Raw genomic sequence first — 27,273 nt, 5'->3', positions numbered from 1 at the left:
AGTTAGTGAACAAGGTGACTGGAAAAGAATGACTCTACTTTTACTGCTTCGATATAAAAATCTCTTAAGGTGAAGTCAGAAAAAATCATTTCTTCCCAGTCCTGTGTCTAAACCTGAGCATGGCCCTAGACAGCCTTTAAGAAACGGGGGATAAAAGCGAACATCCTGCACGGACGCCGACGGGTACACTGGGAGGGCACAGAGGGGAGAGCCACCCCTCACAGAGCCACACAGAAGGCACTTCAGACAATGTCCTCGGCGGGGTGGTGGCAGGGGGCGGTGCCCAGGGTGGAGAACTGGTGCCAGTTCCGCAGGAAGCCCCGGTTGTACTGACCCGTGTCCACGATGAGCCCGCAAAGGAGCCGGCGCCCCGTCTTCTGACGCAGGGCCTGCTGGACTTCCCGCTCGGTGACGTTGTAACTGATGTTGATCAGCTGGATGAGGAAGATGTACGCCATGCCCGCCGTGATGATCACGGAGTACCACACGCAGGTGAAGGACAGGGCGGAGCTGGGAGGACAAAGGGCGGGTCAGGATGCCGACCGTTTCAGCCACAAAGCCGGCACCATCCTCACGTCTGACACACACAGCACCCATCACCAAGGACTCTGGTGCCTTCCCCAACTCTCCCAATTGGAAGATGCTTTTCTACCCTCAGAACACCAAAATGCTTAACCTGTGACTACTCATGTCCTGTTTTATGCTGTCATTCTTGCTGCCTCTTTTCCTAGGATGTTATATTAGAATAGCAAGGACATTTTTGCACTCGGTATCCCCCACACAACACAGCGCCTGACATAACAGCATTCAAAAGCTATCAGATGAATGAACAATTCCTAAATAATTCTTAACCGAGGGGAAAACGAAGGCACCATGACGTGCTATAAACGTCCCCCAGGAAGCTGGAACGGTGCTAAAGCTGTTCGTCTCCACTCTTTTCAGTACAACGTTGGTGAACACAAGGGAGACGCGAGTCCTTTACTTCTATGTAGGAGCACCGTCACATTTCCGGTCCAGCTTCTTCCAGCCAAACCGAATCACACAGGACAAGAAAGCTCCTTTCAGCTCCTGACGAAGACAGGAGGAGAGGCTGACTAATGTCCGCCAAATGATTATTTTCAAACATTTGCAAATGAGTTAGCTGGAAATGAACCCATCCTGAATCTTCATTTGTTAAGCTGAAAGGGACTCAGAGATGATTACCCCACCATAAAGATGAGGAACACCAGGGCTCAACAGGGTGACGTGAAGCACCTATACAGACGGTGGGTACCAATGGCGGACTGTGTTCCTCATTCCACATCAGTGGCCCACAGAAAGTCCACAAAATTCATGCTTAGTGACATACAGACGTGCTCTGCTGTTAGGACATTTATCATGCGCAGTGTGACTGCAGAATTTCACAACCTACTAACACTCTGAATATAGAAAAATAAAAGGAACTTACCCCGAGGAGGAGGAGGACCAGTGTGTTCTAATAATGCCCACAAATATCTAGATCTATAATGGCAATGGAAGATCTGTCCACAGACTAATAAGCAAATACCTTCACAGGGGCGCTGGGTGGGTAAAGCAGGGATTGTTCTGAGAACAGAGTGAGAAGAAAAAAAAGGACCCTGGGGGCAGCGCTGTCCTAGCTCAGACTGGGGGAGTGGGGGAGGGGTTGGCCAGAGATACCGAACAGCATCCGCATCAGAGGAAAAGGAGAGGAGGAGGGCACAAAGAAACCAGGCAGGGGGCCCGCAGCAATCTGGGGAGGGGCTCGCTGGGCCCAAAGCTGCAAAACCCCAGCTTCTGACAAGGCATGGAGATCTTCACAATATATAAATGTGCCCCAACCTAACAAAGGAAATTTTGACCTAGATACCACAGTAATCATGAGTGGTGATTTTTTTAAAAAGTAGAACAGGACAAACCAGTGGAAGTTAAAAAGTAAATGTTATAGAAATTGTGAGAGCTCCACAAAAGGGTCAGAAGCAATAAATCAAGATAGGGCTAAAGAGCACGAGAAAGCCGCAATCAAGTGACTTGCCATGATCATTTACGACAAAACAGACCCCACATATCCCCTGGGACTCTCAGTTTACAGCTCTTGGTTCACCACTGCTAACCGGGGGGCATGCCAGTGGTCATGCGAGTGACCCGGGCCTATTTGCAGGGTACTAGTTCCTCACTCTGTAAGGGTCAAGGATCCTTTTGCCATCACCCTAGAAAAACACACAATTTTGTTGGCCATTTCAAAGATACCCAGCATCCAATAACCTGTCCTATGTTTTGGTTGAAAACTCCTAACCTAGCAGCAAAGCATGGCCCCTTGCATTAATAGCAATGCCCACTCCCTCGTCTCTGGGCCTCGGTGCTCTGGTAGTCACATCTCACCTGTAATCTGCATAAACTCCAGGACAATAGAAGAGAGCTGTGAAGACACTTCTATCTCTACAAATGGTGTCCAAAGTCAATGTTATCCCGTACACCGAGGTGAGCAAGAAGATCGAAAGGGCAAGTATAAATGCTTGATGATTTGATTCTCCAACACAGCTATTTATCCTCAAAACAGCAGAGGGGGAAGAAAAAGCAAATATTTTTTAAAGTTCTTCATACAGACGGGAGCTAAATTTATCATGCTGATGATCAATGCATAATGAATATAAACGCTGAACGACTGTGCTGTGCACCTGAACCTAATATAACATTGTAGATCCACTATAGTTCAATGAAAAAGGAAAAAAACATTCTCCGTACAACTCACATAATAAACACAAAAGTTTCAAAACAGAGATCATGTGAATTTCAGTTATTAAAAAGTAAGTTCTCTTATTTTTCAACTTTAGGGAATTAAAAACTTGCCCATTGAGAGGTGTAGTCTTATATTTTCCACTCCTTCCAAAGTGAAATCGTATCATTAGGAAAAGCTAAGTAAAAAGCAGAACCCAGCTAACAAATCTTTCTCAATCGTAACGAGTCTATTACCCAACCATGAAGAGGGTTAATATTGTAACTACCACAATAAGGAAAGGCTGGTATCAGTTAGGAAAACTTAAAAAACCGAAAGTATTACACACTATGGGAAAATATATGTTAAATACATATATTAATACAAAGATCCCAAGAGGTTAGAAATGTGTTGTGGGGTGGAGAACAACTCGATAATACGCAGACTACTTGTCAGGGAGAAAGCTCTGTCTCGTGGCCATTTGTCAGGCGGAATGTACAGGCATCTCTCCAGCCCACCGCACACCAAGAGGCCCCAGTGGGCAGAGAGCTTTTTATTCAGAGCTATCAGGCCCTCTGCAAACCAACTCTTGTAAATGGGCCACCACATACACACACACATGCACACGCACACGCACGCACACAAGAATACATGATGCAGAGTCTCAGAAGTTAAAATCTAAAAGTGAAAATACCTGTTTATTCCTAAAGAAAGCTCCAGAAAAGAGGTATCCCTGTGCTTGAGGTCCACTCCAAGGCCCTCCTGGCCTCCTGCACCCTCTCTGTCCCCTACGTCCCCTCCCATGTGGGGAAGAAGGTATGCTACATGACCGGAATCCTAGCCATAAAAAGCATACTTCACTCACCACAAGTGCCTTGAGAGCGAAGAGCTAGAGAGTAGGAAACATGCTACTTACAGCATTCACATCTGAATAAACGCTACCCCCTTTTAGATTTACTCCGTGAAGCAGCAACATTATCTTTCAAAGTTGCGTTTCACATGGCAGGGGCCTTCTGTGTCCTCATTAGGCACTGGCCAGGTGGCAGGCACTAAAAAAGCCCATTTCTCTGCGAATAGCAAATAACAAAATAGGGAGTTACCTGGCAGGGCGTTACCTCAACAATGTAGGCTAGGAGAAATCAAAATGATGAAGGGTGTACGGCAAGGGGACAAAGTCACCTACAAGTATGGGAACACTTTCTTGAGCTCCGTGTTCAAAAGGCACCGCCCAGGGAAATATACCTAGATTGGTTCTGATCCAATTCTTTTTTAAAAAACGTCACTCACCTGCAAATACTTCTCTTTTACAAAGGAGAAAGTCACTGAGGGGCGGCTCGGAAGAGAACAGCAAAATAGCAACAACAACAACAACAACAACAACAACAAAGCCCTTCGGGAAATGACTGAAGGAACTACATCTGTGGAACTGGGAAAGCAGATGACTAAGTGGGAACATCATACCAGCCCACGAATATCTGCAAGGTGTAAAGCTGGGAAGGAGTGAAATTTTAGGATGGCACAAAGGAAGATCAAACAGGGCCAGGGTCTTAGGGGACTTCACACTTTGCAAGCCTCCAAATCTTTCCAGCATACCAGACACAGTGATGATCCATTCTCCGGACGCAGACGCCGCAGAGCCGGCAATGCCACGCCCGGGCCGGCCGCACCAGCTCACACTTGGCACACCAGTCCTCCTTCGCCTTGGCAGGGCTTCCGGCCAACACCCTGCAAGAGCCCTTAAGATCGTCCTTCGGGGTGCGGTTGCTTAGACTGCCCGACGATCCCGCGCCGGGGAGCCCTCTGGTCTTCTCCAGCCCGTCTCTGCTCAGGCCTTCAACTTGGCTACTGCTGACAGATTTGTCCTTGCTTGCTGGATTTCTGAGGTAGCCTGGATTCTTCTTGGCTCTGTACAGGGCTAAGAGTATCAGAAATAACCCGCAGGTAAGGAGAGCCAGCTGAGTGGGCCCCACGCGCCCTCTGGGGACCACTTCCTGCAGGAACACATAGTACATGTAGCCCAGAGAGAAGAGTCCGAGGCTCAGGAAAAACAGAGTGTGTCCTTTCCTCCTGTGGGTGAGGTAGTAGTACCAGAGCAGCAGCCCGGGAAGGGAGCTCAAAACCAGCCCCCCCAGGAGGAAGTGCCAGGAAGCCACGCGGAGGAAGACGGGCAGGAGGATGAGCGGGGGGACGATGCTAATGTTAACTTTTTTGGCTCCCCTAAGCCAAGGAATTCGGAGGCGATCAGAAATAGTATCCATGATTCTTTCGCAAGTCTCTGGCTGCATGGATTTACATGTCATCCATCTAGTCAGAAGAGCACAAAGAGAAGGCACTTCACACGGGTTTGCTAAATTCAAAACCATGGACCACTGTAGGCTAAACAGCAGGAGAAATGATAAAAGAGGCTAAATGCCAAGTACTCTACTTCTGTACCACTAAACACGAGCTCTTTGGATCACACAGCATTTACTTGATACGAAAGAGAAGACAATGTTTAGAAATCTAACAGTTAACACTATTTCTCCACGAAGCAAACACAGGAATACACACACATACTCTGTACAAGTACTGTTTAGACTTGGGTGAGTATAGAGACTTAAGATCCTCAAAAAAAATTTCATAATCTAGTTATGAAGACAACATGGGAATTCGGGAAGGATCAGAGAAGAGACAAAGCAGCAAAATCGCCCGGTGAACTATTGTGGCCAAACTCCGTAAGGTGTGCTCAAAGGGGAGTGGACACTGCCGGGTGGAGTCGTGAGAGGGATCGCTGTGAAAAAGGTGGCATCTGCGCCCCACCTCGACGGCAGGCCAGCATGTGGGGGGTGGGGGGAGGCAGGGAGGCGTTCCAGTGGAGCGGCACGTGCACAGCACAAACCCGTCCTGTGCCCGGGGAGTCACCAGTCTAGCAGGGCCAGGCAGTTTGCTCTCCACTCTTCCTCATGCAGGAAGAGTGGAGAGCAAACTAGTCAGAGCGAAATGACTGAGCTTCGTGGACGCACAGTATTTGTTGACATGTTTGCACACTTAGGCTAGCACGACAAGGAACAGTAACTCTTGATTGTAGACAAACAATTTAGAAAAGGCAACAACTTGGACATGAGAGGAGGTAAGTACATGGGAGTCACACAGAGCAGCAGGATAGAGGGGAGACTGGGAGCCTATCTCCAGGGAAGGGTATGGCAGGAGCAGGCGAGAGAGCTCAGGGACGGCCCAGGTCTCAAGGGCTAGCAGACAGAAAGAGTTAGAAGGTTAATGGAAGAGCTGTGGTCTCGAGTGATGGAGGTTATGGAAACAGCATCATTTTTCCATTCATTAAAGCAGAGTGCTCCATTTTCTCCGTATGGATTTTAGACTAAGTCCATTTAAAAATACCTGTAAAAAAGACTAAAGACACTATCAAGGAAGAATTACAAAAGGTCTATAGGGCCTTCAGGGCTCTGGTAGTAAACTACAGTGGTCCCAAGACACTCTTCACATCTAGATGAATGCACCAAGCTCTAAGTCAGCAACGTGCCACTACAGTGACTTTTTTTAACCGGAAGTAATCATTAATGGGATAAGCAAGTTTCCAACATTCTTATTCTCCTCCCACATTGTGCTTTCCATAGGGCAACAATTTTAAGTATATAATTATTTAGAAAATGGATTAAAACCTCGTTATTACTGTTTGGTACAAAATTTTTTCTCTGATGTTAAAAATCATCTTTTTGGATAGTAGTTTCCAAGACTTGGGATAACGGTGAAAATAAAAGCCAAATACGATGATTATCAGTCAAGACAGTGTTGCTGCCCATGCTGAAAACAGCCAGTCCAGCGCAGGGACATGCCCCCTGGCTGGATTTCCTCCCCAGGGACAAGGGGTGAGACTAATGCCAACAGCAAGAACATGACCTTTCAACCCTTTGTGGCCAGGTGCAGTCCAGCCTCAAGTAGTCGATCTCTAGATACTGAGAACACTGAGAATGTAGGAATGTCCTGGTACCAATGTGTTCACTTTAAAAGTACAGATTCTGCTGGTCTGCACTTTATTTTTTATACATTTAACTTGCCACTATCCCTTTATTTGCCTGTTCTCTCCATCATCTTCTCCCTTGAAGTGAAAAATAATAATGCCCTACTAAACTGAGAGGAATAGATAGCTGCGCAGTTGTGCACTGAGTAATTACCTTCATAAAATCCTCACACCTGACACAGAAGACAACTCATAATTTTAGATCCTTGGGAATAGCATCAAGAGCAAATTCTAGTGTTCTGGATGGCTAAGCTTAAAGTAAGCATGGTAGTTCTCAAGAGAGCCAGTGGGGTCAACTTCAAGAAAGGCTCTGCCCTTACCTATCACACCCTTCATCGAGATCCTGGCAATCACACAAACAAGCGGCCACGTGGTTCTTTTCCCCATTTCGATCGATGTACTCGCAGCAGCACAGGGGCTCCAATTCAGGTTCTTCCGCTTTGTTCTTCTTCACTGGCTTCATACTGCCCTTCTGTGTCACGATTTCCACCTGTCACCACGAGGTGTAGGAAGCACTCAGTAGGTAAAGGTGAAAACACGACTCACATCTTGTAAACACATCCACGCCTCTGATTATCCGCCAACGCCTGAGAAATCAAACAGGAGAGGAAAGAGGGGGAGGGGGAGTCTCATTTTCATCAGGCTTTTCTTGCTCGGCTCGGCCAGACACGGAGCTCTAGGGGCTCCCAGCCGCCTTCACAGCCCCTTCCCACCAGGGCTGGCGCCGTCTGGGTACCAGCGGTTCCCATGGTGACAGCCGACCACACGGGCCTAGACAGCCGGGGCGCGGGCGGCTGCGCTCACCTGCCGGTGCAGGATGGGGAGGGCCGAGCGGTCCCTGCCCAAAGCCCGTGTGCAGGTGGAAACTCACCCTCTGGGCTGCGGGCGGAGAAAAGCGTGTGCCGCCGGGGCCGGCGCCCGCACCCGGTTCTGGTGAGACCACCAGACGCCGGTGCAGCGCTCGGGGTCGCCGTCCAGCCCCGCGTCTCCAGCTCCGCGCAGGGCGCACCTCTCCCGCCCCCGCCGACCGTGAGGACGTGGGCGGGCCGCGAGCGCCGCCCCGCCCAAAGAATGACCTTGGAAGGGAAGTTACCTGCGCTCCGGGGCCGAGGTGCGGCTGCAGGCAAAGAGGCCCAGGTGGAGGGGAGAAGGGTAGATTCGGCCCGAGGCGCGGACGCGTCTTCCGAGCTCTGCTCCGCTGGGCTCTCTGTATGACGGCTGGAGTCCCGGAGACCCCGGCTCCGCTCTGCCGCGCCTCCGCCGCCGCCCACCTGTGAGCATAGGCGGCCGCAGCCCGGGCAGCGCGCCCGCCTCCCCGCCGCTCTCCTGCCCGCCGGCTCGGCGTGGCAAGTCCGCGCGCGCTTCCGGGTGCCCCGCCCCCGGCGCCGGGAATCCCAGCCCGCCCGCACGTGCACCGCCCGGCGCCCGGTGGAGCCCGCCGGTCAGGCCCCACCCCCGGCCCGAGGCCCTGGCGCCGGGAGAAAGCGAGGACCTGAGGACCGGCACCTGGGAGTGGGTGCCGGCGGCGGGGCCTAGGGCTGGGCCGGCACCTCCGCCCCGCCCGGCCCCGGTGCGGCCCCGCCGGTGGCTGCGGGCGGTACGTGGGCGGGGCAACCCCAGAGCCCTGGGCCGGAGGGAGGTGCCGATGGAAAGACGGGAAACCCGGCAACTCGGAGTATTTCCTAAGCACCGGAGACCCGTGGGTCGGCCAGTCTTCATTCGGACGCCGGCCACAAGCTTAGGTGGAGATCTCCACCGCAAATTGTTACCGAGGTACCGCCCCCAAATTCTCCAGCCTTCCCTTAAAGGCCCATCGCTGTCCCTGATCTGTTCATTTATAAAGCTTGTTCATTTTCATGATTTCTGGCGAGCAGATTCTACATTCGACCGGCAGGCCGACTAGTACTTTTGTTCCAACAGTCTGCATATTCGAAATGAAATGAGTCCTCTTTGAGTTTTATTTTTGCACAAAATTTTTTAAAGAGTGTAGGCCCATATACACGTTTTCACTATAGCAGGTTTCTAGTTATTTGCGTTTTTTTGGGTTTTTTTAACAGAAAAAAAAAAACTACAACTCAAGACATTTTGGGTTTTATTGATACTCAATTTACGTAACGGGCTCAAATGCAATTAATTAAGTTCTGCATACATACATGTTTAGTCTTAATCTATAAAGCAACTTTGGTAATTTTCTTTGAGGTATATTTATGAAGTACAAGTTTTACAGAAACACCACAAAAATATTGTTTGCGACTGATCTTTTTTGTGAATTTAACAGAGAACAAAGTCTTCAAGTTTATAATCCAGTGACTCACTCACAGCCACACTTCATAAATCAAAAAACCCCCAGGTAAGTACACTGGTACCCCCAAGGTAGGTTTGTTGGGAATCACCCAGAGAAATCCATTTTCCCTGTACTTATTCTCAAAAATGACTTTAGCTATCTCCTGTGGCTCTGGGGAAAGAAAGAAACATTTAACTAAAGGCAAGCATTGTCCAAACAGTAAGAATATATACCAATTATTAAGCACTGTCTTTCTCTTGTTCCAAAGACATCACTTGTATTGAGACATATATGCCTAAAAACTTTTCATGAAAGAGCCAAAGCTTCTGTCTGATTTCAAACTTCAGTCAGTGCCCTAGTATTGGGACATAGTGCCCCCAAAAGTTTTTATTGAAGAGCGAAAGTTTGTGTCTGGTTATAACTTACCAGCTGAAACAAGCCGCACACATGAATGAATAAATGAAGACATATGTAGCTACTGAAAAGTAATCCACAAATTATTTTCAACCAGGTGTTTCACTTCCACCATAAAAGAGTGCTAAGCTGAAGCCAAGCTTAGTTCAAGTATTCATCTGATCTGTCACTAAATGTCCAGATTTTAACATAACCCTCTGGTTCTTAAAATCAGAGCATGGTTCTTCATTTTGAGTGTTGGTATCCTATGTTTCCTTTTCCAGAACTGACTCTTCTGTCATTTGATACATGAAGGGGCAAGATAATCTCACCTCTGATAGCTACCTGAAGAAGAAACAACCATTTCTTCAGAAAAATACAACATGGCTCAAGAACGTTTCAGATAATAATTACCAACTTGCAGACTCAAAAGGTTGGACTATTGAATTTGCATGCTAAATAAGTGAAGAAATTGTAATATTTACAGTACACAAACTTAGAAATGTTATATGCCTGAAAATTGGTCCTTCAAAAGTAGTAATGATAAAGAGGTTTATTCTTCTATTGTCTTCTTTAGCCTCTTGAATGTATCTCAACTGGGAAAGCAGCCTATGGGACACCTACTGATTCTGTGCTAACAGATAAAGCATCAAACTTCAAACCTCACTGTAAAAATCAGTTCAGAGTGTCTCATTTTCTTTTTGTATCAGAAATTCAAATCCACAACATATTTCATGCTTCACTAGAGAAATTCACTGCTTAGAATTATGTATAAGAAGTGAAAGAATGGATTGTAAGGCCATCAGAAACTAGTTATCAAATTAATGTTATTAAAAAGAATGTTCATATTAGAAGTACCAATAATGAGAAAATGTGGAAATGTTCCTGTGACAATTAAAATCCTTCATCCTCTGGTTTTCTTTAAGATGTTTTCTTTTAGTTCCAAGTGTCTCTACATTTTCAGACCTTGAGATCACTAGCTTTCGACAGTCATGCCAGTCTTGTTCTTATTTAGTAGATCAAAAGTTCTCTGAAGCATAATGAGTGAGCTCTTTAACTGCAAACAAAATTAATTTTCAAAATCAGTTTGTTTACATTTTTTCTTATTTTTATGCCAAAAGTTTATATTCAATATAGTTTTGTTTATACTGATGCCCAAATAAGACTGAATTTATATAACACATGGCTGCTCAGGGTTCGTGTCGGTATGACTGCTAAGGAGCTCTTCCTGTCCACTGTGGTGCTGCTCTTCTCCCCACTCTCCTGCTGTGCATTCTGCCTCCCAGCAGGTGGTTTTCTTAAATGGTTTCTCAAGTTGCACTGGCCTCTCCACTATCCCCTAAACAACTCAAGTTCTCCCTCCAGGCCTCTGCTTGCTATTATGCTCACGCCTGTCTTCAGCCATTTAAAACTTACTCATCCCCACCCTCTCCGTGTCACCTTCCCTAATCATCCTGCCTTTAAACTCCCAAAGTATTACTACTTACTTGACACTTTATACTTTTTTATAGTTTTTAACAATACACATGGACATCTGATTTCTCTAATAAAATTATAGGCAACTTGAGAGCAAGAATTATGTTTTATGCTTTTTTATATTCATTCATTTGTTCATTCATTCAGTAAATGTTAATTGTTTATCTATTACATGCTGGGTCTGTACTAAGCTAAGCACTGGGTATACACAATGGTAAACCAAACAGGCACTATCCCTGCCTTCATGGAGCTTACAGATTAGTGAGGGATACAGAACTAAAACAAGTCATCACATATATAAATATATACTTCCACAAGGCATTAAGTTATTGACTGGAGGATGACAGTGTCATTTTCTGAAATACGTCAGCTAGAGGAGAATCAGTCTGGCTCAGGATGAAAACTGAATTCTGTCTTGGACATGATCAATTAGTAGTGGCCTCTTAGCATCCAGGTGAATATGCCAAGTCAGCAGGTGACTGCGTGGGCCTGGAGCTCAGGGAAGAGGTCCGGTAAGAGAGATGGGTTTGGGAATCAATGACATGTGTAGCACAAGTAAGGGGAGTGGATGAGACCACCTAAAGGGAAGTAGAGGAGAAAGCCTGGAGTTCTAGCCAGGGAGAGGAGATGGTTTTAACCAGCAAAAAGCAGTTTTACTTTATGCTAGGTACAAGTCACAAAGACCATATAGTATATAATTCCATTTATATGAAATGTCCAGAATGGGCAAACCTATAGAAATAAAAAGTAGATTAGTGATTGTAGGAGCTGAGAGACTGCTAATGGGAACAGGGTTTCAATTGGGGGTGATAAAAATGCTCTAGATTTAGGCAGTGGTGATGGTTGTACAACTTTGTGAATATGCTAGGAATTCTTTCAAAGGTGAATTTTATAGTATGTCATTTATATCACAATAAGGCTGGGTTTTTTATGGTTTTAAAGAAGGAAAGATTAGATACGCTTCAAGAAAGGAGTGGTCAGCTCTTGTCAAATGCTCACACTGTAAGATGTAAACTAAAAAAAGGTATATTAATTTTAAAGCCAGAGGTCACTGGGGACCTTAGCTTGAGCAATATCATTGGAAGATATGAGGGAAGAAAACAAGGCAGGAGTGAGGTGAAGAGCAAATAAGTGGCTTAAATATAGGCATCTAATTTTGCTCCCTCCTGAAACCCCACTAAAAGCACAATAAAGGGATTTTTTAAGGCATAAATCCAGGAGGACAGGGAGAACAGAAACAGCAAAAGCAGCAACACAACATCGGAAACTAGAAAGCAGATGGATGACTTAGCAGACCAAAAAAAGTGGAATCCTAAACTAACTGTGGAGAAAGCTGAGAACCAACCACATTTACCCTGAAGAATCCTCAAAAGCCTCAGGAATTGACAGGAATCTCTGGAAGTCGGAATAAAGAGAAAGGGACTAAAAATGAGGATTATACAAAAAAGTGTTGAGACCATCCCTCTATGCCCTGCCCTCCTCCATCCCTCTACTTTCACTCTGCTTCTAAAATGCTGGCAGGCAGCCCTTAATCCTTCAGCTGCTCCTCTATGGGAACTGACCAATCTAAGAGGAAAGACCTAAAGATAGTGATATCAGGATTTCTCAACCAATAGCCCTGCCAGATCTACAGAGAAGTTCAGGGTACACCAACCCAACCCACATTAAGAGCTTAGGAGCTTCTGATCCACACAAGCTGACAACCAAGGACTACAGACATCTAATGAAATCCTCTTACTCTAAGGATAAAAATCAAAACAGGGAAAGGATCTTGATGGAAAGTGAGTAGGCAAGAAGGGGAAAAATTTTAACCATCAGTAATATGATCAGAGAGATGAAGATACATAGTCATTTTAAAAGATCACAGTGCCATTAAAAAAAAAATTCAAAAAAGTAATAGGTCTTTGAAATTAAAAACTTGTTAGCAAAAATTGAAAGACATAAGAATGTGAAGATTAAGTTGAGGAACTCTGAGGAAGCAGAACAAAAAGGCAAAGACATGGAAGCTGGAAAGAAAAAATAAGATTAGACAGCCTGTCCAAAAGAAGGCGGACATCTGAATTACAGGAGCCGTAGAAAGTCAGAAGAGAGAGAGTGGAGGGGAGGAGATCATCAACTGTGTAACTCAGTATTTCCCAGAACTAAAAGGCATGAGTTTCCAGACTGAAGAATGAAGGATGCTAACAGCCTCAGAATTCTTAATAGCAACACTGGAAGCTGAAAAACAATGGAGAAATGCTCTGAAGGAATATTGTTTCCAAGCTAGAATTCTACCCCCAGCCAAACTATTAATCAAGGGGAAGGACAGAATAAAAACTTTTCACACTAGTGAAGTCTTAAAATATTACATCCACGTTCTCTTTCTTAGGAAGCTACTAAAGGATATGTTTCATTCAAAGAAAGGAGTAAACCATTCTGGATATAGGAAACAGAGGAGGTATTCAACAGGAATCCCCGGGACCAGAGCTGTGCACCTGCAGAGAGGGCCCCTGGGCCTGACTGGAGCCAGTCAGAAGGCTCCACTCATAGTAGACCTGAGGTGAACAAAGGTTAGGAGAGGAGACGCCTACAACAGAGCTTTAGGAGATGAGATACTTATAAATAATACAATAAACTAATTAACTGTCATAAGACAATTTCAGGGATAAGAAAAAGCACAGAAAAGAAAAAGTAATCATGGTTTATTCCATGGCTCAGCTCAGAATAGCAAACTTAGTCAAAACAAAGCAAACACTGGATACTGAACTAACCAAAACTGTAACTTCCTTGGGAGGATGGGGGAATCAGAAAAGAGGACAAGAAAGAAAAGAAAACCTTTGTCTTCCATAATAGGAGGTCGAAAGATCTGTCTAAAACTGAAAAATCAAGAGGTATCAATACATGCTTGTTGTTTATAAATATGAGGTAAACACAAAAAGAAACTAAAAGAGTTAAAGATTGTTGTGTTTGGCAAAGTATATAGTGGGACTGCTGTTTTTCTGAACAAACCTTGTAGAAAAGTTAACCATGTGAAGGAGTCACTTTGGTGAAAATAAAACCTTTAAAAAGTGAATGGCTTATGAAGGACAAAGTAGTGACAGCCACAGCAGACAACTCTGAAAGAGCCAGACCGTGAAAGGAAGCAAGAGAGATGGGCAGACAGAGAAGGATGTGGATGGTGTGGGTGTTTTAATGTAGGAGAGACTAGAGCAGGGCTATGTGCAGATGGGAAAGATCCAGCTGACTGAGGGAGACTGAAAGCAGATGCTGGAGGGTGACGGATGGAATCTCCCACTAACACCTGCTGGGACTCTCCTGACAGGCAGAGCAATGCTCTGACAGGCATGGACAAGAGGACGGGGTGCAGCGATTGGAGATCTGTAGATTTGGTTATAGAAGGAGAGGAAAACTCTCTTTTCTCCTTGAGAGAAATAGGAGGCTGAGGAGGAAAAGTGCAAATATGACCCACTCTTGCGGGGGGGGGGGGGGGGGGGTGGAGAATGTCACCAGGAGCTGTAGATACTGTGCAACTGAAAAATGCCTAGTTGAAGGTAGGTAGTTTAATGCCCCACATGATATCCTGAGAAATGCTCAATAAATGGATCTTCTAAAAAACAAACCAATGCATAGCAGAAAAGGATGGGAGGAAACAAAATATTAACAGTGACTGCCTGAATGCTAGAACTATAGGTTTTCTTCTCTTCTACCACTCGCTAGTTTTCAATCTCGAAAATTATGCATATACTGTATCATAATGGAAATAGTAATCTTTATTTTTCAAAGGGAATTCTAAGTTTTGGTTCATGGAACTGAGCAGCACATGTTGATGATACTGTGTTCAAGAGATAAATGTTTATAGCAAAACATCAAAATAACCTAAATGTTCATTCTTCAGTGGAGAACTGGTAAAATAATTATACCACATTTATACAGCTGAATTCTATGCAGTCGTTAAAAGAAAAGGAAGTCCTTTATATACTAATATGGAAGCATCTCCAAGATATTGGTTAATAGATAAAATAACCAACAGTGTATACAGTATCTACCATTTCTATAAAAAGAGTTAATATTAAGCATAAATTTTTATATAGGAGTATCAATAAAAAGAATGAGGTAGATGTATACAGTTGACCTTTGAACAACATGGCTTTGAACGGCATGGGACCCCTTGTACACAGATTTTTTACAGGACAGCACTGTACATGTGTTTTCTCTTATGATTTTCTTAACACTTCCTCTTCTCTAGCTTAACTTTACTGTAAAAATATAGTATATAATACATATAACATACAAAATATGTGTTACTTGACTGTGTTATCAGTAAGGCTTCTGCTCAACAGTCAGCTATTTGTAGTTAAGTTCCTGGGGAGTCAAAAGTTATATACAATTTTCGACTGTGCAGGGGTCAGCAGCCCTAACCCCACCATTATTCAAGAGTCAAATGTACATGCTGATAACGAAACATCTTCAAAATATATTACTACTTATAAAATGAGGATATGGAACAGTGTATGCTTTCATTCTGAAAAAAAGTACAAGTGACTATACACATAAAAAGCATGATACAAAAACTGGCAAGGGTAGTTGCCTCTAGGAGGGGAGTTTCTTCAAATAATGGTATCGTGAATATTCTCACACAACCAGAAGAGCAACTGGTTCATACTGCTATGAAAGTACTGAGTCCTATGGTACAGAGTTGCCTACCTGTTCAAGCATCACGATGGAGTCTTGGAGCACTCCTTTTAGACTATGGGCCTGATCCTTTTTCTTTTGAATATTTTCCACTCTTGACACCATATCAGAGGCTAAACTGAAAGAAAAAAAAAATCTTAAAAATCAGGGGAATAGCTTCTAATCTTTCATTTCTAAAAATCATTCATGTCCTATAAATTTGCAAACGAAACAAAAAATTAAACAAAAAAAGTTTATGACTACAGAACAGTTAGCAGATCCAAATCTCTAAACTAGAATAAGTTTTCTACAACTAAAGAATTATTGAAATAATAACAGGTTAGGGGAGAGACTTACTGTAAAGATTTCTCTTCTTGGAGGTGGAGACGGTAAAAGGACTGAGCAGCATATTCTATCTTTGACAGCTTCAGAAACAGCATCACATTCAACAGAACTAGCAACAGCAAACTAGGTAGAGCAAATCATACCTGTTAATCCACTCTTATCCAGGCCCAAAGCACAGCTCATGTAGAACATACACGCAAAAACTCTAAAAATGTATGTTGTCTAGACTAGTTTCCAACTGTTATTATTTAAATCAGTTACTCCTATTTTATTGTATGAAATAATTACATTTAGGTATTAAATAGACAGGAAAAAGTTGAAAGGTAACTAGAGTGACAGTAATGTCCTCAAAGCCGGTTGGGATTGTCCCTGATATCTTTACTCTCTGGGAGGAATCCCAGCCAGTGCTGATGTGTGACCACCAGCTTAGAAATCTACCAGGTAAGCTTTCAAGATCTATTTTTGGGTGCCTTCAGCTTAAGCAATTATACACCCCATAATGCTGCACTTCAAAAAGGAAATGAAGATCAATATGGACTTGATCTTACATAGATGAACAGGCACCTTACTCCCATGGAAAGCCAAAACAAATTTTTTAAATTACTATTCAGAAAAATTTCTTCTAGTTCAATGTAGACAAAGGAAGTATAAAATCCCAAATATACATGAATGGTATCATATATAAAATGTTACATGCTAAATGGACTTACTCTATTGGTTCTCATAGCAGCCTTTCAATTGAATGGATATACTTCTTATTACACATATATGCAAATATATAGGTGGCATCATATCTCTCTTATTTTTTCTGTTAAAATATTGGCTTGCCCTTAAAAATATGCAGTATTCATCTTTACCTGCCCAGAAGAGGATTTTTTTAAAAAAATGAAAACTAAGGTAGGAGCAAGAAAATCAAATCTATGATATAATTGTGGCACTAAAATGGTATTTAGATCAACATTTCAACATCTGACTATAAATTTTTTGCATAGTACATAGTACTATAAAAGATCACTGATAATATTTAATATTCAAAATTGTCGTAGCAAACCAACTTAAGCAGAATATGAAAATCTTTTGTAAAACTCAAAGGTATATCAAACATTTTCTACATTCTGAAATCCATAATTAGAAAAAGTAGCTGATATGAGAACTTCCTTCCAAAAAATATTCACCAAGAGTGTATCACCCAGTCAGAACCAATTCAATTAAATCTAATTGACTACCTCAATACTCAAATACAGCCACATAGATAATAGTCGTCTAAATATGTCTGCCTGAGTAGATTCCTATAGAATACTCTGAGGTTCTTGATCCCTGCTCAAGACCTACTGACTCAATCTCTGGGTCTGGGGCCTAGAAATCTGCATTTTAGAAAGTGATCCTAAAGGGTAAAGATCACTGGTCTAATCAGATAGAGCAAAATAACACTATTGGGAATTTCATCAGCCTACATAGATAAATATTCTCTTTTTTTTTTTTTTTAAGATTATTTATTTATTTATTTGACACAGAGAGACACAGTGAGAGAAGGAACACAAGCAGGGGGAGTGGGAGAGGGAGAAGCAGCCTTCCCGCCGAGCAGGGAGCCCGACACGGGGCCCGATCCCAGGATCCTGGGATCATGACCTGAGCCAAAAGCAGACGCCCAGCGACTGAGCCACCCAGGCGCCCCTAGATAAATATTCTCTTTAAATTTAGGGAACTTCCAATAAAAACCTGTAATGGTAGAAATAAGTCAGATTAATTTAACAAATAAAACATTTAGGGGCGCCTAGGTGGCTCAGCAGTTAAGCGTCTGATGCTTGATCTCAGCTCAGGTCTTGATCTCAGCGTCATTAGTTCAAATCTTGTGTTGGGCTCCATGTGTGAAGCCTACTTAATTAATTAATGAAAAAACATTTATTGGGCGCCTGGGTGGCTCAGTTGGTTAAGCGACTGCCTTCGGCTCAGGTCATGATCCTGGAGTCCCGGGATCGAGTCCCACATCGGGCTCCCTGCTCGGCAGGGCGTCTGCTTCTCCCTCTGACCCTCCCCCCTCTCATGTGCTTTCTCTCATTCGCTCTCTCTCAAATAAATAAATAAAATCTTTAAAAAAAAAAAAGAAAAAACATTTATTGAATGTGTACTTGGCATTCCCTCAAATTTAATAATTCTCCTGAAAACCAAAAACTATCATACGGAAGCATATAAAATTGTTTTTGTAGACCAAAATTAGTCAAATAGTGGCAATTTCTACACAACATACAAATGCATCCAAATCCTTTTGGAACTTATTAAAAGATAAGTGAAGACACAAGCAAAATAAGCATTCAAAACAAATACTTACAAAATACTCATCACCACAATAAGGGCAATGTTATAGCTTTCCATTTCCTTTTTCTTTCCTGCAGATCACACACACACAAATATATTAGAACAGGACTGTGATTAACAAACACTGGTTAAAATTTAATTCCACTTGAACTGGAGAAGAAAATTTTTACATGTTGTAAAGACAACTTGATGTAGGGTAAATTCCCTGCACCCATTTTGGTTTCTAATATCTGGACTAATTAGAAACAAATCTACAAAAAGAAAACCTGTACCAGTCCTGCAAATTCGGCCTACATTGCAATTTAATTTACTCTAAAATAAGCAATTCAATGCATCATGTATGATCTCTAGCTAAGTTCCATCTCTGCAAATAATATTTGAGCTGGGTTTATGTACAGCGATTCTCTCCTTAAAAAAATTTTTTTAGGGGCGCCTGGGTGGCTCAGTCATTAAGCATCTGCCTTCGGCTCAGGTCATGATGCCAGGGTCCTGGGATGGAGCCCTACATCGGGCTCCCTGCTCTGCGGGAAGCCTGCTTCTCCCTCTCCCACTCCCCCTGCTGTGTTCCCTCTCTCACTGTGTCTCTCTCTGTCAAATAAATAAAAAATCTTAAAAAAAAAATTTTTTTTTCATTATCCTCACCTGTTCTCTGCTGCCCAAACTTTTAAATTCCAAAACTAAAGCATTATTAAGCTTACATCACAGATAAACATTCACACTAAGATATAAGCCTTAGAAGAGGATTTGATAATGTAGAGGGATGAGAAGGAAGACAGTTTTATAGTTCTGAGAGGGAAGGAGTAACAGTAGAGGCAAGGTGTCTTCAAAATTGAGAGTGTGGATAGTAAAAGTCAAATTCTTCTTTGCAAGTTGTTGGGCTGGACCTGAGAGTACATAAGGATTAAAAGCATATAATCAGTTTAGTACTTTCAAGGATAGAAACCAAATGTCTATAAATGCGAGGTCAGAAATTCATGAGTGAAGCATCCAGCAGCCGGGGACAGTGGTAGGGACTGGTGACTTGGGGAGCACATGTTCTGTCTATTGGAGTAGCTACTACTAAGCTCTGACTGATTGTTGCTGTGAAGGGATTTGAGTCCAAAGCTGTCAGATCGGAGTTTTTATATAAAAATGTCCAATTTTTAAAATATTACGTGGGCCCAATAAAATACATCAACTGGCCATACGCCTGCCATTTTGTGACTGCTTCTTTACACTTATACATTAGTTATTTTTAAGGAACTCAGAGTTTGATAAACATTATCAGAAAAGGAGAGGAAAAAGGGAGACCTCCTAACTGATGTGTCCATAAATAAGACACATATTCTGCTTCATGTAAGTAAACTAAAATCTTCCATCTCTGTTTACCAGATAACAGCTACCTGAAATATCCCCTTTGGCATCTAAGCCCCCATCTCCAGAAGAACGCTGAGAGGAAAGTTTAGGAACTGTTTCTGCTGTTCGGTTGAATGTTCGCCTTCTCCTTCGCAAGCTGCTAAGTTTTCCTGTGTCCTCAATGGACTGATTTAACATAGATTCTTCCATTAACAAGTCTGATTCTAAGAAGGAAAAAAAAATCTTTAGATAGTGGAGAAACTTCAATTATAAGATATAGGGGCAGGAGGGGTTTTGTTTTTAGGTTGTTTTTGTTTTTGTTTAAGCCTTGGTAACTTTCTTTAACTATTACTTAGGTTCTTATGGCCTAGATTCAAACCTTACTCTTAAAAAGTTTTGGACGGCAAAGTGATCATATAATGAGGCTTCACTATTCTAGGAAGAATTATCTGTATTAATAAATGATGGGATCATCAGAGCAAATTCACCATGTGCTATATTAAATATTAACATAAAGATTTCAGTTATGAAAACAACAGGCTAGCCACTTATATTGATCATTAGAAAGATTTCCAAGATAGATTGTGGTAGTTGACTGTCAATATCAAAGGAAGTAGCAGCATATAATAGTTCTACTTTTCAATAAGGGTTTGCAAAAAAGTAAGTATTGGTAAGGAAAATCTGCAAACAACCTAAAAACCTCATTTTTGTCATTTGTTTCAACCTTTCCTTCACCAGATTTTTTATTAGAAGCTCATTATCCAGTGGCCAAACTAATTTTTGAATTTCATTTTCTTTGCTCCTGATTAGGAGTTTAATAAAGAATAGCCAAGAGAGAAGAGCAAGGAAAATAGTCAACAAATTAGATGAAGACTTAATTTACCCTGAGCTTTTAACCAGAATTAATTATATTCATGTATATATATATTTTTTCTCATGTTTTATTTTAAGGAATATTCAAACAGAACAACTACATCACTTCCCCAGTCTAGTACCCACTGTCACCAAATCCATACACGTACATGATATCTACCATTGCTAAGTGGGCCTGCATAAACCCAGGGAAGCTGCATTCATAAGGATTGCAGGAGAAGGGGGGTGCACCAAGGAGCACAAGTGTGTATTTGTGATCAAGTTAAGCAGTCTCTCACTGCAGTCAGATTCCTTGGCTCTTTGAAGAGGCTGTGATAGCTCCTAACTGTGTGATTTGGACAAGTCACTTAACTTCTCTCTCTCTTTCAATATTTATTCTTTAGTAAAATGGAAAAAAAAATAATACCTACTCCACAGGGTTGTTAGGGGCTAATATTTATAAAGCACACAGGACACATCTGGCATATAATAAACATAAGTGTTTGTTAGACCAATGAAAATTAAGTTTTCTGGGGTGCCTGGGTGGCTCAGTTGTTAAGCGTCTGCCTTCAGCTCAGGTCATGATCCCAGGGTCCTGGGATCGAGCCCTGCATCGGGCTCCCTGCTCAGTGGGAAGCCTGCTTCTTCCTCTCCCACTCCCCCTGCTTGTGTTCCCTCTCTCGCTGTCTCTCTCTCTCTGTCTTTAAAAAAAAAATTAGACGTTTTCAAATTCCTAGGGGGGTATAGTTAGAACCATTCAGTGGGAGTCAATCCAATATCATCTACTAGTTCCAGCTATGAATCCAAATAAAGAATCAATCTGTTTTGTTAATAAATACTATCTTTACAAAAATAGATAAATCAAGAAATTTACAAACCAAGCTGTTTGAAATAGTCCTCCAAGGAACTCCAGGAATTCTTTTCAATTAGAGATTTGATAATGGCCCATGGTTGTTTTCTGTATTTCAAATCTGTGGAAACTCTAATAAAATAAGGAGGAAAGAAGAATATTTATTTAAAGGAAAGAATTTAGCTCTATTAACATTGCAATTAAGTGTAAGATTATATTCAGTGGAAAGCCAAAAAGACTCAAAGTCATTAGATTATAAAAGAAAATTTGTTCACTAATGATGATTTCTTAAAAAATTGCTGTATGCTGCTAATAACTTCATGAAATTTTCCTTCTAAGTACTTGGCATTTTATTCTTTTCTTTCTCTAGCCCTGAATTTTCTTTACTTAAATAGCAATAAAGGCTCAAAATAAATTCTAAATTTTCTAAATGCCTTTTATTAAAAAATCCCTAGTGGTCAAAAATTAGGTGAAAGTAACTATATTCGCTAAGACCAGGCAAAGCACGTGGTGGCCCATCACTATCTTTGATGCACCACCATTTCTTATTTCCCATTGCAGCAATGTGTTCACCATGTGCTCCTCAAGAACTCACAGCCGCCTTGACATTAAATAGAGTCCTGTGACTAGTTCTGGTCACTGGACTGTGAACACAGTTCTATAACTCTCCCTTCTTCCTGTAGCAACTGAAATGACACATATTCTGGATTGGGTTGCTCCAGGATATCAAAGCACCCATCAGCAATGGGCCTTGCGTGAGGAACCCCATCCCTCTGCTGATCATTGGTGGATGTGTAAACTGAGCAAGGAATAAGGCTTGGTTGTGTAAGGCTACTAAGATTTTAGGATTGCTGTGTTCCAGAATATAATCTCACCTAGGCTGACTAAAACACTCATTTATCATAGCTCACCTCAGCCGGCATTTCTGTTTTGAGCATCGGATGATATGGTATCTGTTCAGGGTATAGAAGTACTCATGGTAGGGAACATCATGTGTCAGTACTTCTGAATCTACCAAATAAAATTGTGCTTCCCGACTTTCTTTATAGAGTGTCTGCCAAAATAAGATTAAAAATTTTTTTGCAGGTACAAGTTTAATATATCAAATTCATTGCCAATTTAGAATATATATAACTAGAATTCCTTCTCAAAAATTATAAAAGACATGAGAAGCCTACATACAAACCAGAAGAGCCTCCACGTTGGCTGTGCCATCTATGAATTGAGAAGATGGGACCTACAGAAATAGTATTTGCTGCCTCTCTGTCATTTCATTGTACAATTATTTTTTTCTTTCTTTTAGGTTTGAGGAGGAGAGAGAAACCATATAGTCTCTTGTGTATGTGATTAGTTTATAAAGAATTTTAAATGTTGCTGATAGGGGAACAATTCAATATCCAATTGAACGAAGCAAGGATCCACCCCAAAATTCTTAAAAATTTAACAATCACCCTTCACCAAAAAAGTGAAGGAAAAGGACAACCAAAGAAAACACTGCTTTCCCTAAACAGGATTTGGAGTGGTTGCTGGCCAATCCTTCCTCATTTTAACCGTATCTTTTCAAGGTTATCAAAGACCCCAATATCAAAATACCAAACTTTTCTTAAATGTTTGAAAATCTTTTGAAGGGGTGTCTGGGTGGCTCAGTTGTTAAGCGTCTGCCTTTGGCTCAGGTCATGATCCTGGGGTCCTGGGATCAAGCCCCGCGTCGGGCTCCCTGCTCAGCGGGAAGCCTGCTTCTCTCTCTCCCACTCCCCCTGCTTGTGTTCCCTCTCTCGCAGTCTCTCTCTATCAAATAAATAAATAAAATCTTAAAAAAAAAAGAAAAAATCTTTTGAAAAAAATTTAAGTCCTTTTAATACTGGACAAAAGCCACAATCACATAACTAGTTCAGACATTAAGATATTTTCTTTTTTCTTTTTTTAAAGATTTTATTTATTTATTTGAGAGAGAGCACAAGCAGGGGGAGGGGCAGAAGGAGAGGGAGAAGCAGGCTCCCGAATGAGCAGGGAGCCCAACGTGGGGCTCAATCCCAGGACCCTGAGATCATGACCTCAGCTGAAGACAGACGCTTAACCAACTGAGCCACCAGAACAGATACACTCTACTTCAATACAATTTGGTCAAACACAAACTCCACTATAAAGACAGTGCCATGCTGGCCACTGAGTAGAGCACTATCTTATAATCTCTTCCCATACATCACTGCAGCCCTCTAGTTATTTGGCCCTAACTCTTGACATGATCCTGTATATAGATTCTAGTAGTGTTCTATTTTAACCATTTATTATGAAAAAATTCAAACACACACAAGAGTAGAAATGAAGTCTAGCGAACCCTCATAAACTCATCAACTGGCTTCAACAACATTAACTCTTGCTCAGTCCTGCTTCATCTGTACCCCATCCCCACATTCCCTCCCTCCACCACCATGCTCTGCCTGGCTAGATTAACTTTAAAGGATAACCCAGACATCAGTATGATTTTATTCATAAATATGCCAGTGTATCTCTTTGTAATTTCTTTATTGTATCTCTTTAAAAGATACTCATTTCTTTAAAATATAGCTACAATACCATTATTACATGTAAAAGTTAGTAATTCCTTAAATCTCATAAATACATTTTTAGTTGGTTTGAATTAGGATTGTGTTGATTTGGTTGATATGCCTCTTAAATCTCTTTTTAATCTGACAGTTTCTCCTCCCTTTGTTTTTCTTGCCGCTTGTTTCTTAAAATTGTCTTGTAAACTGGTGACTATGACAAGCATCCTCTCTTTTCCCACACATATGATTATTTTGGAATACTGGCAGGGTAGACATACCTGCTTTTCCGTGGCAGCAGTGCACTTTCCAGTAAGTGGATTATTAAGGACTATAGTGTAGGTCATGGTTCTCAGTTGATCACCTCCAGGTTCCACTTTCCAAGGGGTGGACACTACATCTACTCACAGCAAACATAAAAAGAGAGTTGGTTCTAAAAATCTGAAGAGTACAACTTAAAATGGAACCAGAGGTATTTTTTTTTAAGTATAATTAACATACAGTGTTATATTAGTTTCAGGTGTACAATATAATGATTCAACAATTCTATACTTTACCTATGATAAATGTACCTCTTTATACATTTGTATATGTATATGTATACATGTAAATGTATTTTGCCCATCCCCCCACCCACCTTCCCTCTGGCAACCACCAGCTTGTTCTCTGTATTTAGGTCTGGTTTTTGTCTCTTTTGTTCTTTTTCTTTTGTTTTCTTAAATTCCGCATATGAGTGAAATCATATGGTATTTGTTTTTCTCTGTCTTATTTTACTTTGCATTATACCCCTCCTTGTCCATCCATGTTGTTGGAAATGGCAAAATCTCATTCCTTTTTTATGGCTGGGTAATATTCCATTATATATATCTGTACACACACACACATACCATTCTTTATCCATTCATCAATTGATGGACACCTGGGTTGCTTCCAAATCTTTGCTATTGTAAATGATGCTGCAACATGGGGGTGCATATATCTTTTTGAATTAGTGTTTTCATTTTCTTTGGGTAAATATCCAGTAATGGAAATACTGGATCATATGGTAATTCTATTTTTAATTTTTTTCAGGAAACTCCATACTGTTATCCACAGTGACTGCACTGATTTGCATTCCCACCAACAGTGTACAAAGGTTCCTTTTTCTCCACACCCTTGCCAACACTTGTTATTTCCTGTGTTTCTGATTCTAGCCATTCTGACAGGGGTGGGGTGATATCTCATTGTGGTTTTGATTTGCATTTTCCTGATGATTAATGGAAAGAAGTAGTTTTTAATTATTTAAATTTTCTTTTTGGCCAGTCCTAACTTCATTATGACTGTGTTAACACTAAAGGAAAATAAAATTAAACGTAAGGCACTATTCTTGTATGTGACATATTCCCCATCTTTGATCCATTTACTTCTAATTGTGGACTAGAAATACACTTTTTTTCTTTAGAAAAGAAAATTAAAAGTTGTTTCATCTCTAGTCTTCATTTTGAAGTTCCCAATACCTGGGAAGAGAAGTAATGGCACCTGCCTTATCAAACACAAACAAAACAACACTTTAACATTCCCATTATTGAGGACAAAACCTTGAAAGACATTTGCCATTATGCAAAAATAAGCCCTTGATCCTAACTTGTGGAAAAATCACATTAATAAGAAATCATGTAATGAGAAATCATGTGTTAATGGCTTATCTGAAAAAATCTTTAATCAAGGAGGGGGCTATGGAATATAAATAACTATATAACATTTCTATAATTAAGAAAGCTATAAGAAAATCTCTTTGTATTTATGGCAAGATCTTGGTTAAAATCCTCTTATTTGCTTAATAATAACACAGTGAGGGGTGCCTGAGTGGCTCAGTTGGTTAAGCATTTGCCTTTGGCTCAGGTCATGATCTCAGGGGCCTGGGATCAGCTCATGCTCAGCAGGGAGTCTGCTTCTTCTCCCTCTCCCTCTGCCCCCCCCCCACTTGTGCTCACTCTCTCTAATAAATAAAATCTTTATTTAAAAAAACAATAATAACACAGGGAGTAAAAACATACTTTGAACATATATATATTTTTAGGACACAGCACCATACAGCGAAGATCATTTAGCAAGCCAAAGACTAGGAATATATAGGTAACAGCATCGTGAACTCTTTTTAAAGATCTGACTAAATCACCTAATGCTGTTAGCACTCATGGACTTAGGCAATTAGTATGTCTGACTGCTATTTGTCAGCATCCTAAAATATAGAAGTCTTTATCTAACCCATTACCCATCATCAAAAAAAATGAAGCAAGCTTTATGATATAGCCAATTTTACTCAACTTCTTTCATACAGCTAGGTCTCCAGATTTTTTGTGGGACCCCAAAGCTGCCTTTTGAATATCTAGAAAAATCTTTAAACTAAAAAGGCAGCATCACACACTATAGAATCTACCATGCAAAATTTTGTAATATATATATTATTTTACTTATTTATTTATTTATTTATTTATTTATGACCTCTACACCCAACATGGGGCTTGAACTCATGACCCCAAGATCAAGAGTTGCATGCTCTTCTGACTGAGCAGCCAGGTACCCCTACCATACAGAATTTGCTGTAAAAAATCATTTTTTTAGTTGTATATGAAAGAAGATACAAAACTTACTTTAAAATAATTTTCAAAAAATTGTTTGATCATATGTCAGTCTGTTTCAAAAAATTATAAATTATACAAATAATCCATTATTAATTAGCAACAGAATTTTAAGATATCATTGAATTCTATTGTTAAAACTGCGTACTGTTTAACAAAGCAACTATTAACAAGGATAAAAGTATGTCTTCCACTTGTATTGTCACCAATGTTGCCAACAATCCTACTGAATACCATAACATCATATAATTAACAATATTTTAGAATAATCAAGCCCCCTAATACCTAAGTAAAGCTCATCATGATAGAAAAAATTGGGGATGAAAATATAAGAAAAAATGGCAACAATATACAAAGGACACATGTGCCATTTTGATACACTGAGTTAAGGTAATAAAAAGGCAGGAATTGCAGAATATTCTGCGAATCCTTTAATGTAATAAAGTTTTTAAATTAGTGAGTCTTCACACCCATTAAGATGGCTGTTATTACAAAGACTGAAAATCACAAGTGCTGGCGAGGATGTGGAGTAATTATACATTGCTGGGCAGAATGTAAAATGATGCAGCCACTATGGGAAACAGTATGGCCGTTCCTCAAAAAGCTAACCATGGAATTACCTATGATCCAGTAATTCCACTTCTAGGTATATACCCAAAGGAATTGAAAGCAGAGACACAAACAGAGATTTGTATATCAGTGTTCACAGCAGCATTATTCACAATAACTAAAAAGTAGAAACAACTGAAAACTCCAACAATGTATGAATGGATAAGCAAAATGTGCAATATACATGCAATTGAATAGTATTCAGCCTTAAAAAGGAATGAAATTCTGATACATGCTACAACATAGATAAACCTTAAAGACATGCTAAGTG

The 27,273-nt window shown here is 41.2% G+C and overlaps 2 protein-coding genes across 3 annotated transcripts in view; both read right to left on the bottom strand.

Annotated features, from left to right (window-relative positions):
* Positions 1-242: 242 nt before the first annotated feature.
* Positions 243-7,265, bottom strand: ZDHHC23 (zinc finger DHHC-type palmitoyltransferase 23). 2 transcript variants are annotated; one of them, XM_021692410.2, is made up of 4 exons: positions 7,049-7,265; positions 4,307-5,017; positions 2,380-2,547; positions 243-510 (listed from the first exon to the last, which is right to left on the bottom strand). In XM_021692410.2, exons 1-4 carry the CDS (start codon positions 7,189-7,191, stop codon positions 243-245), a joined length of 1,290 nt encoding a protein of 429 aa, XP_021548085.1. In that variant the 5' UTR covers positions 7,192-7,265. The 2 variants fall into 2 exon arrangements, with proteins under 2 accessions (XP_021548085.1, XP_021548086.1); XM_021692411.2 differs by having other exon boundaries at positions 2,380-2,538.
* A 1,538-nt stretch (positions 7,266-8,803) lies between these two features.
* Positions 8,804-27,273, bottom strand: part of GRAMD1C (GRAM domain containing 1C) — an 86,208-nt gene continuing 67,738 nt past the window's right edge. The window contains exons 11-18 of the mRNA XM_044914156.1: positions 24,054-24,172; positions 22,141-22,283; positions 21,258-21,361; positions 19,575-19,751; positions 18,206-18,263; positions 15,889-15,999; positions 15,565-15,670; positions 8,804-10,462 (exon numbers count right to left, since the gene is read on the bottom strand). Of these exons, the coding sequence (XP_044770091.1) occupies positions 10,382-10,462; positions 15,565-15,670; positions 15,889-15,999; positions 18,206-18,263; positions 19,575-19,751; positions 21,258-21,361; positions 22,141-22,283; positions 24,054-24,172 (899 nt within the window). The 3' untranslated portion in view covers positions 8,804-10,381. The remainder of the gene's footprint in view (positions 10,463-15,564; positions 15,671-15,888; positions 16,000-18,205; positions 18,264-19,574; positions 19,752-21,257; positions 21,362-22,140; positions 22,284-24,053; positions 24,173-27,273) is intronic.

Source organism: Neomonachus schauinslandi, chromosome 1, assembly GCF_002201575.2.
Source record: "Neomonachus schauinslandi chromosome 1, ASM220157v2, whole genome shotgun sequence".
NCBI lineage: Eukaryota > Metazoa > Chordata > Mammalia > Carnivora > Phocidae > Neomonachus > Neomonachus schauinslandi.
The sequence above is the reverse complement of the archived record's forward strand: the minus strand, read 5'-3'. Positions and strand labels throughout refer to the sequence as shown.